Source organism: Sitophilus oryzae, unplaced genomic scaffold (genome assembly GCF_002938485.1).
Source record: "Sitophilus oryzae breed Bouriz unplaced genomic scaffold, Soryzae_2.0 scaffold_1974_pilon_pilon, whole genome shotgun sequence".
Taxonomy (NCBI): Eukaryota; Metazoa; Arthropoda; class Insecta; order Coleoptera; family Curculionidae; genus Sitophilus; species Sitophilus oryzae.
Window position 1 is genome coordinate 1,354,241 of NW_022146695.1, and position 13,262 is coordinate 1,367,502.

At 30.7% G+C, this 13,262-nt stretch overlaps 2 protein-coding genes across 5 annotated transcripts in view; both read left to right on the forward strand.

The window, feature by feature from the left end:
• The window catches only part of LOC115883678 (unconventional myosin-IXa-like), a 56,723-nt gene extending 52,283 nt beyond the window's left edge, over positions 1-4,440 (forward strand). For all 4 annotated transcript variants that reach the window (XM_030902060.1, XM_030902059.1, XM_030902061.1 and 1 more), the window contains one exon: positions 3,198-4,440. In XM_030902060.1, the coding sequence (XP_030757920.1) occupies positions 3,198-3,346 (149 nt within the window). In that variant the 3' untranslated portion in view covers positions 3,347-4,440. The remainder of the gene's footprint in view (positions 1-3,197) is intronic.
• Positions 4,441-11,822: 7,382 nt separating this feature from the next.
• Positions 11,823-13,262, forward strand: part of LOC115883641 (disks large 1 tumor suppressor protein) — a 1,010,644-nt gene continuing 1,009,204 nt past the window's right edge. The window contains exon 1 of the mRNA XM_030902027.1: positions 11,823-12,103. Within this exon, the coding sequence (XP_030757887.1) occupies positions 12,085-12,103 (19 nt within the window). The 5' untranslated portion in view covers positions 11,823-12,084. The remainder of the gene's footprint in view (positions 12,104-13,262) is intronic.

Consider the following 13,262-nt stretch of genomic DNA (forward strand, 5'->3'; position numbering starts at 1 on the left):
ACACCGCAATGATTCATTCGTTCGAGAAGAATCGAGTCCCACTGGAATGGACTAGTACATACGAGAACATTCGAAAACCTTCTCTACGCACCTAACGATCTATGGACAATTCTAGAGTTCTTTACCTGTCGGTATAAAAGCCGGCGGCGGTGGCCTACAGGGGGCAGTTATAAATATACCAGTGCAGTTGACGCGCTAAAATTCAAAATAAATTCTTAGTTATAAATCGTTTGTAAATAGTTCTATAAGTCTTTTATCGTTATTGTTTTTGTTAATTAGTGTTAAATAAATAGTGTTTCAATAAATTGTGACTTTCTATCCACACGGAACCGACGAAAAACGTAACAATATTATACCGTATGATCGAAAAAAAAAACAGCGAAAAGTTAGCTTGGAAATGATGATCGATAACATACTTCTTTTTGAACAAAGTGTCACAATATGACATGGCGAGATCTACTGTTTTACATCACTTGACGTTTAAAGTCGTAAGCTACTGGTTAAAATCAAGAAAAATATATGCTTAAAACTAAATCTTAAATAACTGAAAAACGATTTATTTTAGGTATAGGAACATGTATAGTCAAAAAGTAACGAATTGAAAAGTCTTTTCACTAGTGAAATAAAAAAGTGGATTTCCATTTGAAAAAAATTATTTATGATAATTTTTTAATCGCTCAATTCCATGACAGCTGTGGCCATTATTATAAGACATTTGAACAATTTAATTTTTGAAATAGATAGCCACATGTCTTCTCTGTATAGCACAGTGGCTGTAGTAATCACTAAATTTGACGCTTGGGCTAATCACATATTTTTGACAGGCAGTTTTTTTCGTCCAAAAATTTTAAATATATTTTTTCTCAAAAACGGTTAATGTAAGATATAGAGTGTTTGACATAAAAATTCATAAAATTTGGTAGAGAATTTAAATATTGTTACGTTTTTCGTCGGTTCCGTGTGGATAGAAAGTCACAATTTATTTAAACACAATTTATTTAATACTAATTAACAAACAATAACGATTCAAAAAAAGTTAAAGAACTATTTATAACTTATTTACAATTTATCTAACTATTTATCTAACAGGAATTTATTTTGAATTAGCGCGGCGATTGTAACTGTACGCGTCGACCGGTTGTTTTTCTCTGTCCTCGGGCTTCGGGCGTCTGCTTATATATGAGAGAAACAGACAATCCAGATTTGTCTCGAGAATTCTTAGCCGTGTTCTACCAACTTCTATTTGTTTTCAAACGTCGCCGGGCGTATGAGTCATAGCCGAGTGGCTGGCCTAAGGCCGAGTTCACACTGGTCCGCAACGAAAGTTACCGTCAACTTCCTGTATTTCCTGAAGTGCCGCCATATTGAAAATATTTTTAATTGATAGATCTCGTTGTGAAGCAATGCAACAATTCTAATGCACACTCAGCCTGGGACACCCTGTACAATACATAACGTGGTGTATTGCTAGTGGATTTCTGTCTTTTTGCTTTTTTAGTTCAGTAATATTTTGGCTCAAATTGCGATATATCCGACAAAATTCATAAAGTTTTCAAAATTGGTGGAAACAATCAGGACATCATATGTATTAATAAACTGAAAAGTTCCCACCCCTAAATAGTGTGCGTCATCCCCCAGGACATCGTTTCTACCCCCATTTCGAGTTTTTTTAGATAATCTCGGCAACGGTGCAATTCTCGAAAAAAATACCTATATAGAAAATTGTTCTTCATAAAATTCTCTATCAAAAAAGTAATTACACTTTTTTTCTAAAGTTAATAATAAAGTGGCAAATAGGGCTCAAATATAAGGGTTGGTTATGACTAGTACTATCTGCAGTTCAATCTAATTTAAAGTTTAATGTTTAACGCTAACAAAAAGCAGTAACCACTAAATAAATTAAACTTAGAATTTTAATATACGTTCTTCTCTCACACTCCTCTACCCCTATAAAAAGGATGATTTGTACTTATTTCCATATCACCCTAGAGGTAAAGTATTTGATGCGTTTTTTTAAAGTGGTGTCCCCTGTAGGCCTAATCCACTAATTATCAAATGTTAAAGATGGGATTTTATTTAAAAGTTTAAAAGTGCGTCGTGTAAATCGTGTAAAGCCGATATCTAGTTTGAGCAATACAATGAAAATTAATGGCAATGATGTTCAAGTTGACTCAACATTACTATTTCAAAGAATTATTTGCACCGTTCATTCTAGCCTGGAGTTAAAAAAGTGCTTTAGTTTCGAATTAGCTTCAGTACCTCTTTCTCTTTTCTATGCGAAAGGCCTAATGAGGAAAACTAATAAAGCAGCTTTATACCAGATTGTCAATAATGAATACCGATTTATGTACTTCAACAAACTTGTTGGTAAAGCCAACAACATTGTCATATTGTCAAAACTACCACCAACTTCTGCTGCAGCTCAGCAACACTCGTATCGGGTTTTTCACCAAATTTAAACATGGAGAGGAGTTATGCTCGAACCTACTGACTGGGGGTGGAAAAAAGTTGGCGGTATATTAACCCCAACAATGACAAACAAAGAACCAGCCCCTGCATCTGTTTTAACGCTTATTTCATGTTCATGCAAATTAGGGTGCGAATACAGATGTAGCTGCAGAAGAGTTAGATAGATAGAAATACCACTTTAAAAAAACGCATCAAATACTTTACCTCTAGGGTGACGTGGAAAGAAGTACAAATCACCCTTTTTATAGGGGTGGAGGAGTGCGAGAGAAGCACGTATATTAAAATTCTAAGTATAATTTAGTGGTTACTGCTTTTTGTTAGCTTGAAACATTAAACTTTAAATTAGATTGAACTGCAGATAGTGCTAGTCATAACCAACCCTTATATTTGCGCTCTATTTGCCACTTTATTATTAACTTTAGAAAAAAAGTGTAATTACCTTTTTGATAGAGAATTTTATGAAGAACAATTTTCTATATAGGTATTTTTGTTGAGAATTGCACCGTTGCCGAGATTATCTAAAAAAACTCAAAATGAGGGTAGAAACAATGTGGATGACGCACACTATTTAAGGGTGGGAACTTTTCGGTTTAGTAAACCTCATGCTATCCCCAACAAACCTACCAATTTTCAAAACTTTCTGAATTTTGTCGGGTTTAAATCGTAATATTACTGGATTATTTTGTTACTTGGATATCACGGTTTATTGATTTTATTTGTTATTTCAGGAGACAGAAACAAGCCAAAACCTGTCGTCCGATCGATATCCACTGGGGAATCGAGATCCACCAGCGCACTGCCCAAACTGAAAAGACAATCGTCGTCGGATACCAGCGGCAAGATGCTGGAGGATTGCGAAGATCCCATTATGGTGTAAGATATTAACTAACCCTAATTATTGTTATTATTTTTCTACGCGATAAGATTTAACGTATTTGTATAAAGAAACCAGGTGTATATAGTGCGAGTGTGCGGATATTACGAACGAAATGAACTGATATATTTAGTTTTAATTATAAATTTATATTTTTTAAATTATTGTAATATATGATAACTTTTCTTTTTGTATTGTACTAGGTCGTCGATAACCATGTTTTTTTCTTTTATATTTTCGATTTTTTTCGGACAGCTCTGCTGGGAACGGATTCCTCTTTGTTTCTCGTTATTTTTTCGTCCTGATTTGTACATTTTTTACTTTACTTTTTTTAAGTTTAACGTTGTTTTAGATGATTGTATTTGTTTACAAAAATAAAAATAAATCCTTGGACTAAGCAGAGGAAATAATCAAAAGAAACCAGAGCAGATTTTTTTTGTTATTTTTACATCGACTTATGTGCCATGACTAACAAAAATTAGTTAGGTTTCTGGTGGTTTCAAAATTAACAATAAATGTTTATGCACAGGTAAAATTATGAGTCAACAAATTATTAGAACAATAAATACATTTTCAAGCAAAAATATAGGTTGTTCGGTTTGTTACAAGGTAGTACTTTATGGTGACAATGATATTTGAAAGGTAAGGGGGGAGGGGAACAGACGAGGTGTCAAAAAACTGACTTTTACAGAGATATATAATTTAATGTTGCCAAGTATCATGTTAAAAATACAAAAATATTATAGCAATATGCATTATTATTTGGACATTGTAGTATTTAATTACAATTTGGCATGTGTTTGAGACTTGACAGATTAAATTGATTACTTAAGAATTCCTGTAAAATGGACATCATTGGTTTTTCCCCTTGCCCTTCATTTATAGTCTAGCCAACGAGAAAATTGATGAAGTGACAGTCGTGTCTGCCATTTTAATTCACAGGTAAATGGAATTTTCTATCATTTTTAGAATGTCGTCTGTCGAATTTAACAAATGCAATCCCGCACCAAAATCTCAATCCCGCGGATCCGCAAAATTGCGGGACTGTAAACAATAGTCATACATTTGGTCCTAAATGGTACAAAAGGCATTGTACATTTTGCATAGTCCCGCAATATATTGATATAGCGTGTATCTTAAACTAGCTGTACAGAAATTTGGACCGATGTATACAGGGTGTTCAAAAAATATATTTAATATTAAATAAACTTAAATTTTATTATAATTTATCTACTTATTTTATAAATAAAAATATTATTCTGATGTTGAAGTTTTTTTTAACTTGTGTTAGTTATCTGCTTTTAGATACACTCTATATCAATAATTTTTTGGCATATGCAGAATGTACAAAGCTTTTTGTACCATTTAGGACCATACGTATGACTAAAAATGCACATTTTTCTAAAAAACGTCGTATTTTCCTTAAAACAAAAAAAAATAAAAAAAACCTATCAAATTGATTTTTTCTAATTTCAATACAGATTAGTCGTACTTGGTAAAAATTTCGATTTTTTAAAAATTGTAAATTTGCGGTAAAAAAGATTCTTGACCAAATTTTCACACTCTTATAAAACACCCTGTATACGAGAATTCGCTAAATATATTTTCGAAAACCATATAGCATCTTATCACAATAGATGCATCTAAAACCTGGTCCAAACCGCATCCGAAAAGCTTTTTTAGTTCAAGAGATACCCATTCAACTTTAAATTTACCCTAAAATTTTGCTTGTCCCGATAATTACATATGTCCGGCAGTTTATTTGACGAAATTGTCCACAAGTACTAGTTAAACGCTTTTCTTCACTTACGCACATACGCTAGAAAGATCTCACAAGTAACCTGTTTGTTTCACTTATTTTTAATGGCCAAGCCGTAAGGGGAATCCCGCAGATACCGACCGTCGACGCATCGGCCCGGAATGAAACGGTTTGACCCTGATCGAGATCGATTCGGTCACCCAGTAGTAATGGGTCGATCCCGCGGATCCCGCACGGTAAATCCCGCAACTTTGATCCCGCGGAATCTCAGAGGGATCCCGCATTTGCGGGATTGCATTCCCTAGTCGAAATCTTCTCTGACTCGTTGGACAGACTATAATATGATTTGTGTAGCTGTATCTCCAAAATATACTTGATACGTTGACTTATCTGTGTGACAAACTGACAATGTAGAGTCAGAATTTCATTTAGAATACGTAAGAATATACTGGAATCCTATTGGAAATAAACTGTGTTCTTTTTTTTTCTAAAAATTTCCGTTTAATAACTTTGAATTCTTCGTCAAACGATAAAATATAAAAATATAAATAGTTTCAAAAATGTTTGTTTTTATTTGAAAATCATTTATTTATATTTTTTTATTTTAATTTTTGACTTTTAACAAGGACTTCAAATATATCACATCAGCTGTCATTGTTACGAATGTAGCGGTGTATACAGGGTGTGAATGATAAGTGTGAAAAAAATTCGGGAGGTGATAGTTTTTGTAAAAATAAGCGGGGTTTTTCTTATACAGGGTGAGTCATAAATAAGTGTATTAATTAAATAAGTGTATTTTTAGGGGTGGTATATTTCGACTCCATAGGTTTGAGGTTTGAGGTTTTTTCGCGAAAAAAATGAGAAATTGTTTTTTTTTAAATTTTTAGTTAAAAAGTATAATATATTGATAATATGGCAACATAGGTACCTAGTAGATTAAATTTACAAGAAAGAAAATCCAGAAGAGATCCAGTGGTTCTCAAAATCAAAAAAATTAAAATTTTCTAAAATAAAGTAAAAAAAACTCGGTTATTTTGGACTTATTTAAAAAAAACGGTTAAGAAAAAATATGTTTCTTTTATCGAGATCCCTCAACCCTGTGTGAAAATATTTCCACTTATTTAAGGCTCACCCTGTATAGCTGGAAGATACTTATCGTTAACACCCGGTATTATATAGTTTATTTTATTGTTCATGGTTTCTTGTAAATATTGTAAGTATTATTTTTTTTAATAAACAATATATTATAGAAAAAGCAATTATTTATAAACAAATATGTGATTTTAAGTGCAAGAAGTGCGTCATCATTTCAAAAAACTGTCTAGTTAGAAATATTCAAACACCATCTGTTTAGTGAAATTATACATGTATAAATCATTTGTTTTCTAGAAAAAAAATCCTATTTTCAAATAAACATAATCAAAATTTTGGATAGTAAGAGTTTTTAGCTTCGCGGTCGTCCCAAATAAACAGTCTAAATCGTTTTAGATACAATTATTTACACGTTTTTATTTGGGATATGTGATACAGGGTGAACTATCTTCTTTTTGGTATTATTGATAGGTCACCCTGTATATAGAGATGAAATGTGATCTAATGTTAAATATTTTTCAGGTTTTTACTTGTTTCTTTTAAAGTTATTAAGACGAGCTGTATATTTCTTTTTAAATTTGAAATGTACAGGGTGGCTTAAATATAATATACGTGTAACCGATAACGCTTGTTGGTCGAGACTTCTTGTTGAATTTCCAAAAGTTTACTACCTTCAATCATCATACATCGTGATAGTTATTTAAGAATATCTTGATATTAACGTTTGATTTGTTTATGTAATCTGTGATCGTAGACAGAGAACCTTTGTTGCATTAAGATTTTGATTTGGAGTGTATTTTTATTAATTTTTTCGTACTTATTGTAAGATAATATCAGAATGAAAATTTAAGATTTCAAATCAAAATACGGTTTTCTTGCCTTTCATAATGTTGTATGAATTAATTCATTTTTGTTTTGTACAAATACATATTTTCATACTGAATACTCATTAGTCAAAATGAACTGTCGCAATAAATTTGTCAAAAAGAAAGTAAATATGTCACTTTTGACAAAGTGTCAAGTAACTTGCTTATGTAAGGTTTATATATAAAAAAGTATAGTAAAATGATCTAAAATTACTTTTAATCTACTAACCCAAGCCATTTATTAATGCTTTTTTTACCTATGTTTTTTTATATCGATAGCTAATTATGTAATCTTTTTCTCTTGATTAGGTATTATCATTCCAAATTTTTTATGAAAAATTGTTGGTGGACAGCATACGTGGCACTGTTTTTTTTTGTAGAATATCTTATATAGAAAATAACTTACAACATTACTTAAACTAGAACATAATTTACTGGTATTTTATATTGAAAATATTACTCTACCGAAAAAACTGCGTCATAGTAGCCTCTGGAGTATCAATCAAATGACTTTTGGACTGATCCCTGTACGTAATTTATTAAAAATTGGCATAAAACTTGTCAAAAATTAATATTTAAGTGAAAAAAGAGGAATATTCACAAAGTCACACAAGAATAGTCACAAAAGTATTAATTTTTGCGACGTGATTGACGATATAAAAAAGTCATTTTACAGCCTAGGCATAAAAGTAAAGCACTTCTATGCCTAAGCATAATAGTACGAAAGTATATTATTAAACTGACATAAAGTAGTAAATTCAACGAGCGCAACCGTAGTTTCTTGGTATATAATTACTTACAAGGCGTGACTTTTTAAATCTTTTTATATTATTTGGAACGTTTGAAATTGTTCAAAAAATTATTTGTGGCGTTTGAAAAAAAAACAGCATGTTCTATTCGTAGTAAAAATGACTTAGTGCCCTCGACTGTATGTTAAACATACATCCTCGCCACGAAACGTGTCATTTTTGCTCCTAATAAAACAATATACTATTTTTAAAAAATGGAAACCGGATAATTATGAATTTTTCTATACCAAATATCAATTTTTGACAAGTTTTGTATCAGTTTATAGTAAAATAACATACATTTGCGAACCCGACAAAAATTACAATCAATTAATAATTTCAAAGCTTTCTACGACGTTGTTTTTTAATTCATTAACAGACATTACAAATTTAAATGTGTCATTTTTATTAATTATAAGGTGAATTAAAATGGTTCAAGAAACCTGTAATAAAAAGTATAACTTTTTAATAACTATTATTTTTTATTATGTTCAAAGACTCCGAATTTGAGGGAAAATTATTGTGCAATGTGCACATAGGATTTAAATTTTTGTTTTCCAAAATATATTTTTTAGACTTAAATATACAAGTATTTAAATAAATATACTTTTTGATATATTTGTTGAAATTAGTAGTTTAAAATTATAATAAAAACAATATCATTTTTAATCTGCTCAATTTTTGAAGCCGAATATATGATATACAGGGTGACCTTATTAAGAGAAGTCTATTTTTATATGTAGCTAGGCGATGTAAGTATTGAAACGAATGAATATTTTCATATTTATACTAGTTATTGTCATATTGGAAGTGATATTGAGAAATATTTGCGTGTGAGTGGTTTTCGAACGCATATCACCCTGTATATAGTTGTACCGTGTCACGTATGCCTGTCGTTATTGCCTCTCCTCAATTGAAATCGCGAAAGAAATCTCGATATATGTATTGTCTTAATTTGGGGCATTCAAATGACTGATTTCCTAATTTCGTTTTTTATATATAAATATAATGATATGAAATATGTTTATTAATTCTAAATTATTTGTTACTGTATACCAAATGTTATAAAAAATAGACGTACTGTCGATTTGTGCCCTGTTTGTTCGGGGAAAATTTAATTATAAATAATTTGTAAATAAATAAATAAGAAATGCTGTTCAATATGTTTGTTTCATTTTTTCCCTAATTCGTGGTTTAATTTTTAGCTCTAAAGTCCCGTCTACACATAACATTTTACCTGTCAGTCTTGCCTGTCACAACCTTTTGTGTGCAAACAAAACAACGGAGACGGACGACCTGTCACAACCTTTTGTGTGTAAACAAAACAACGGAGACGGACGACCGTCTAGAGAATTGACGATCTTGTCAGTTCTTAAACGAGGAAGTTATTGACATATTGTAATCGCAAAACATTTTCCGATGCACGTCATCAATCATACCGACATTAACACTAAAGTCTATAAACCTGACTAAATGAAATTTTGGCAAAAATGTTTAAATTTGTTGTATAATTTAAGATACCAAGCAGCTCTTCATTTTACTTTATAGAGCAAATGATTGTAATAGATATTTTATTTAGATTAAAGCGGCAAAAATTAGTTTAAACCGAATTTTATTATGGCTATGTTGGTCACATTGCGGCGTTTTTAGCACGGTTGTCGTTTATTATTTGACAATTAATTATACTAATGTCAGTCATTATTTTGTATAATATCGTGTTGTTGTTGAATCTTTGTGAGTAATTCTCGTCTTTTTGCCTATTTTCATAGTCGTTTTTTAAAAATTGTACTTTTAAGAACAAACAGCTTTTTTGAGATCTAAATTTTCGAGTTTTTGTATTGCATTTCTTGAAGTTGTTTGTTGAAAATATGCTGAAGCATTTAAACAGTAGAAGCAAAGAGCTTGTAGCTTCCCTGATAAACTATTTTGAACGAGAACGTGACAATAAAGGTCCTTTATTAACTGCAAGCTATTTCTACTTTAGTTTTTATTAAATTCTGTGATTATTAGTTTGTGCATTAATAGCACCTTATTTGTTATTACCACTTATGGCGTTGTAAGATGTATATGCATAATAACGCTTAGAATAATATTCATAATGTTAACTAGTTTTTGCCAATATGTAATAAATAAAATAAAACAAATAAATCAATTAATAACTAAAATATTTAGATATTAAATTAAAAATAAAACGTAAAAATCTTTAAAAAAATGATAAAATAAATATATTGTCTGTCACTGTTAAATTAAGATTCATCTCATAAATCCATCACAATCTCGCAGCGCTGTTGCCATCGTTTGTCATTCAAAGTTGATAACGTGCATCGGAAATTGTTTTGCGGTTACCATAGATTTTTTTCATGTCAAAAAACTCCGATAAACCAATTTTTATCCAAATACCGACGTTATACACGGGGTGAGTCTTAAATAAGTGCAAATATTTTTAGGTATTTTGAAAATTTGAAGAGATTTTTTTTTAGATTTTATAGATTTTACTTAAAAAACATAATTTCTAGATAATATGGCAACATAGGTAGTACGTAGCAGACTAAATTTACAAGAAAGAAAATCCATAACAGATCCAGCAGTTCTCAATATATAAGCAAACAATTATTTTTTTTAAATTTTCAAAGTAAAATAACTCGGTTATTTTGGATATATTTGAAAAACGGTAAAGAGAAAATATTACTTTTATTGAAATCTACCAGCCCTGAAAATATTTGCACTTATTTAAGATCCACCCTGTATAGTTGAAAAATTAATTGAAAAAAATCTAAATTAATAAAAATTAAATTTCTACATCCTGTATCTCTAAAACGAAGCATTTTAGGGTATAAATTTATACGAATTTTTTTATTTATTTTTATCTGCAAAATATGCTACCGAAGTTTCCCGAATACAATTTAAATCAACCTGTATATTAAAGCTTCATTACCGTTGCGATAGTTTTGTTGACATGCACAAAACATCCCCCTGTAGAACTTTTTCTTTAATGGCCATAAGCGAGAGTCAGGCGAGAGTAAAGACCAACCGCCCGAACAAACACTAAAGGCGCCACCGGTCATCAAATGGTGTAAAAATTGCGAAAATATAATCATCTAATTTTGACAGAAGGGGTCGCGTTTAACTTTTTCAATTTTAATTCAATATTCATTGATTTCAAACTATATTATTAGACTTTGTTGTATTTTGTGAATGTATAAATGTTTTCTTAGTATAAAGTTGCATTATAGTAATTTAAATTATATACATATTTAAGATTCAAATATTATGACATATATGTCAGTTGCCGTCTAAAATGTCATCTTGATAAAAAAAGTTAGTTATTGTCAAAAGTAGTTAAAATCATGTTAAAATATTAAAATTTACAAGTTATAATTAAATATTTTATATTATTTCAACAACAAACACATAATAGTACAGCGTAATGTTGATATGCAGGTCCAAAACAAAAAGTGCCGATATATTTTTCAGTTTTCGTTGTCAGCTGCGGAAGTTTCAGTGATTTTAGTGTTGTCGGATATTTTTATTTGTGAAATAGAAATATTGCGTTTGGATTGCAAAACTAAAAGTGGAAGTTTTATTGCAATGTAAGTAAGCGTTTGTCGATTTTATATTTTACTTTTTTCATAGCTACGACAAATGTACATATTTTGAAATTTTATAATTCGTTTTATTTAAAAAATATTAGAAAACAAGCTTGTAATCCTGTAATTGACATAATTGTTATGTAATATATTCCATTTAAATGTAATATATTACTTTACAATTAAGAAAACGTAAATTTAAAAAATATATTAGAAATATAATATATAAAATTTGTTTAAACGCCTAATTCGAAAAACATTTTTATTATAACGTGTTTGACACATAAATATATTACAGAAAACCAGAACGTCTAAAAATAAACCGCCCCTCGCCAGATGGTGCTAGACGTCATATTGCCAGGCGTCGCGACGCATAGCGACGTTGCCGTCTGTCCCAAGTCCGACGTCGCGCTGTCAAAACAACAGATTCGTCCCTCCGCGAAACTATTGCATCTTTCGTCCATCCTAACCCGAGAAAAATCGTCTAATTCTTTTGTCAGTGCGTGACAGTGGCAATAAAACACTCCAGGCTTTCAAAAACGCTTTTTTAGAACACTCTGTAGCCGCAGTTCGGTTGTTTCGGCGCGTGTGAACAACAGACGGTGCACTGGAGACTTTGGCTTTAGACAGGATCGAGGCCTGCCTCGAGATGCCGGTCAGGAAACAAGGTAGGAATATTTTTGACTGACAGCAAAAAAAAAAGTAAAACTAGTAATGAAACTAGCGCAATCTAGTTGAATTACTGGTTGGATTCGGTGAGACCGTGTTGCAAGATTTTAGCCAGTGTTGCCGGTGAAAGAATTAAAAATACCCTGTGAATATTCTTTTTTAATTAAAGTTTAAAAATAAATACACCTGTTAAAGACAAGTATTGTTTGTTAAAGATATAAAATTAAAACATAATTTTTAATTTTCTCAATTTATACACCAAATATACAGGGTGGTTAGACTAACAAGTCTGACATTATAATTTAACAAAAATACTTGTCTTGTACTATACCGGGTGTTCCAAATTCGACTCTGATCATTGAGTTTTCGGAAATATTAAACGATACAGGGTGGCGCAATCCTCTAAGTTGTTGAACTTATCTTTGCAGATTCCGAAAATAAGGAAGAAGAAACAAAATTTCTGGTTTTCGTTTTTATTTTCAATCTAACAGTTACAAAAAATCTACAAATTCATTGTCAAAGATATTTTTTAGCTACATCGTTGAGTTATCGTGTTGGCCGAAGGAAATATACAGGGTGTCCGGAAATTAATGCAACAAAATTTGGTCATAGATTCTTGAAAAAAAATAGGTGACTCATATTTTTTATTTTTGGCCAGTGGCCCCCCTTTTCGGATTTACAGCCCCCTGAATTTCGCTCCTAAAAAGAGATTTTTTTAAATATCTCAGGGTCCTGTTGGACGAAAATCACTAAATTTGGTACACGTTGTTTTACCATAAAATGACATTTTTTGATGCTATTAACTTTTTTTTATTTTTATCAGTGGCGCCCCTACGGAATTGAAACTAAATATTATTGAAAAAAAATGGTACGCCACTGGTTTCTTTAAATAAAAATTATTTTTAAAATCTACATTAAATTTTGAACAACTTTATCTCTTGATTTTTTTTCGTACGATGCACCGTTTTTGCATAAAAAAATAAAAACCATTTTCATACATGACCAAATCGCTAAAATTTTTATATAAATTTTCATAGCAAAATTTAAAAAACGGCAATTTAGGTTTTTGGACATTTTGGTTCGCACTTAGGTAATAAAAACAAGATTTTTGAAAATAAAAAATTATTTTAAACTTAAGTTTGCCGTTTTAAAAATTTT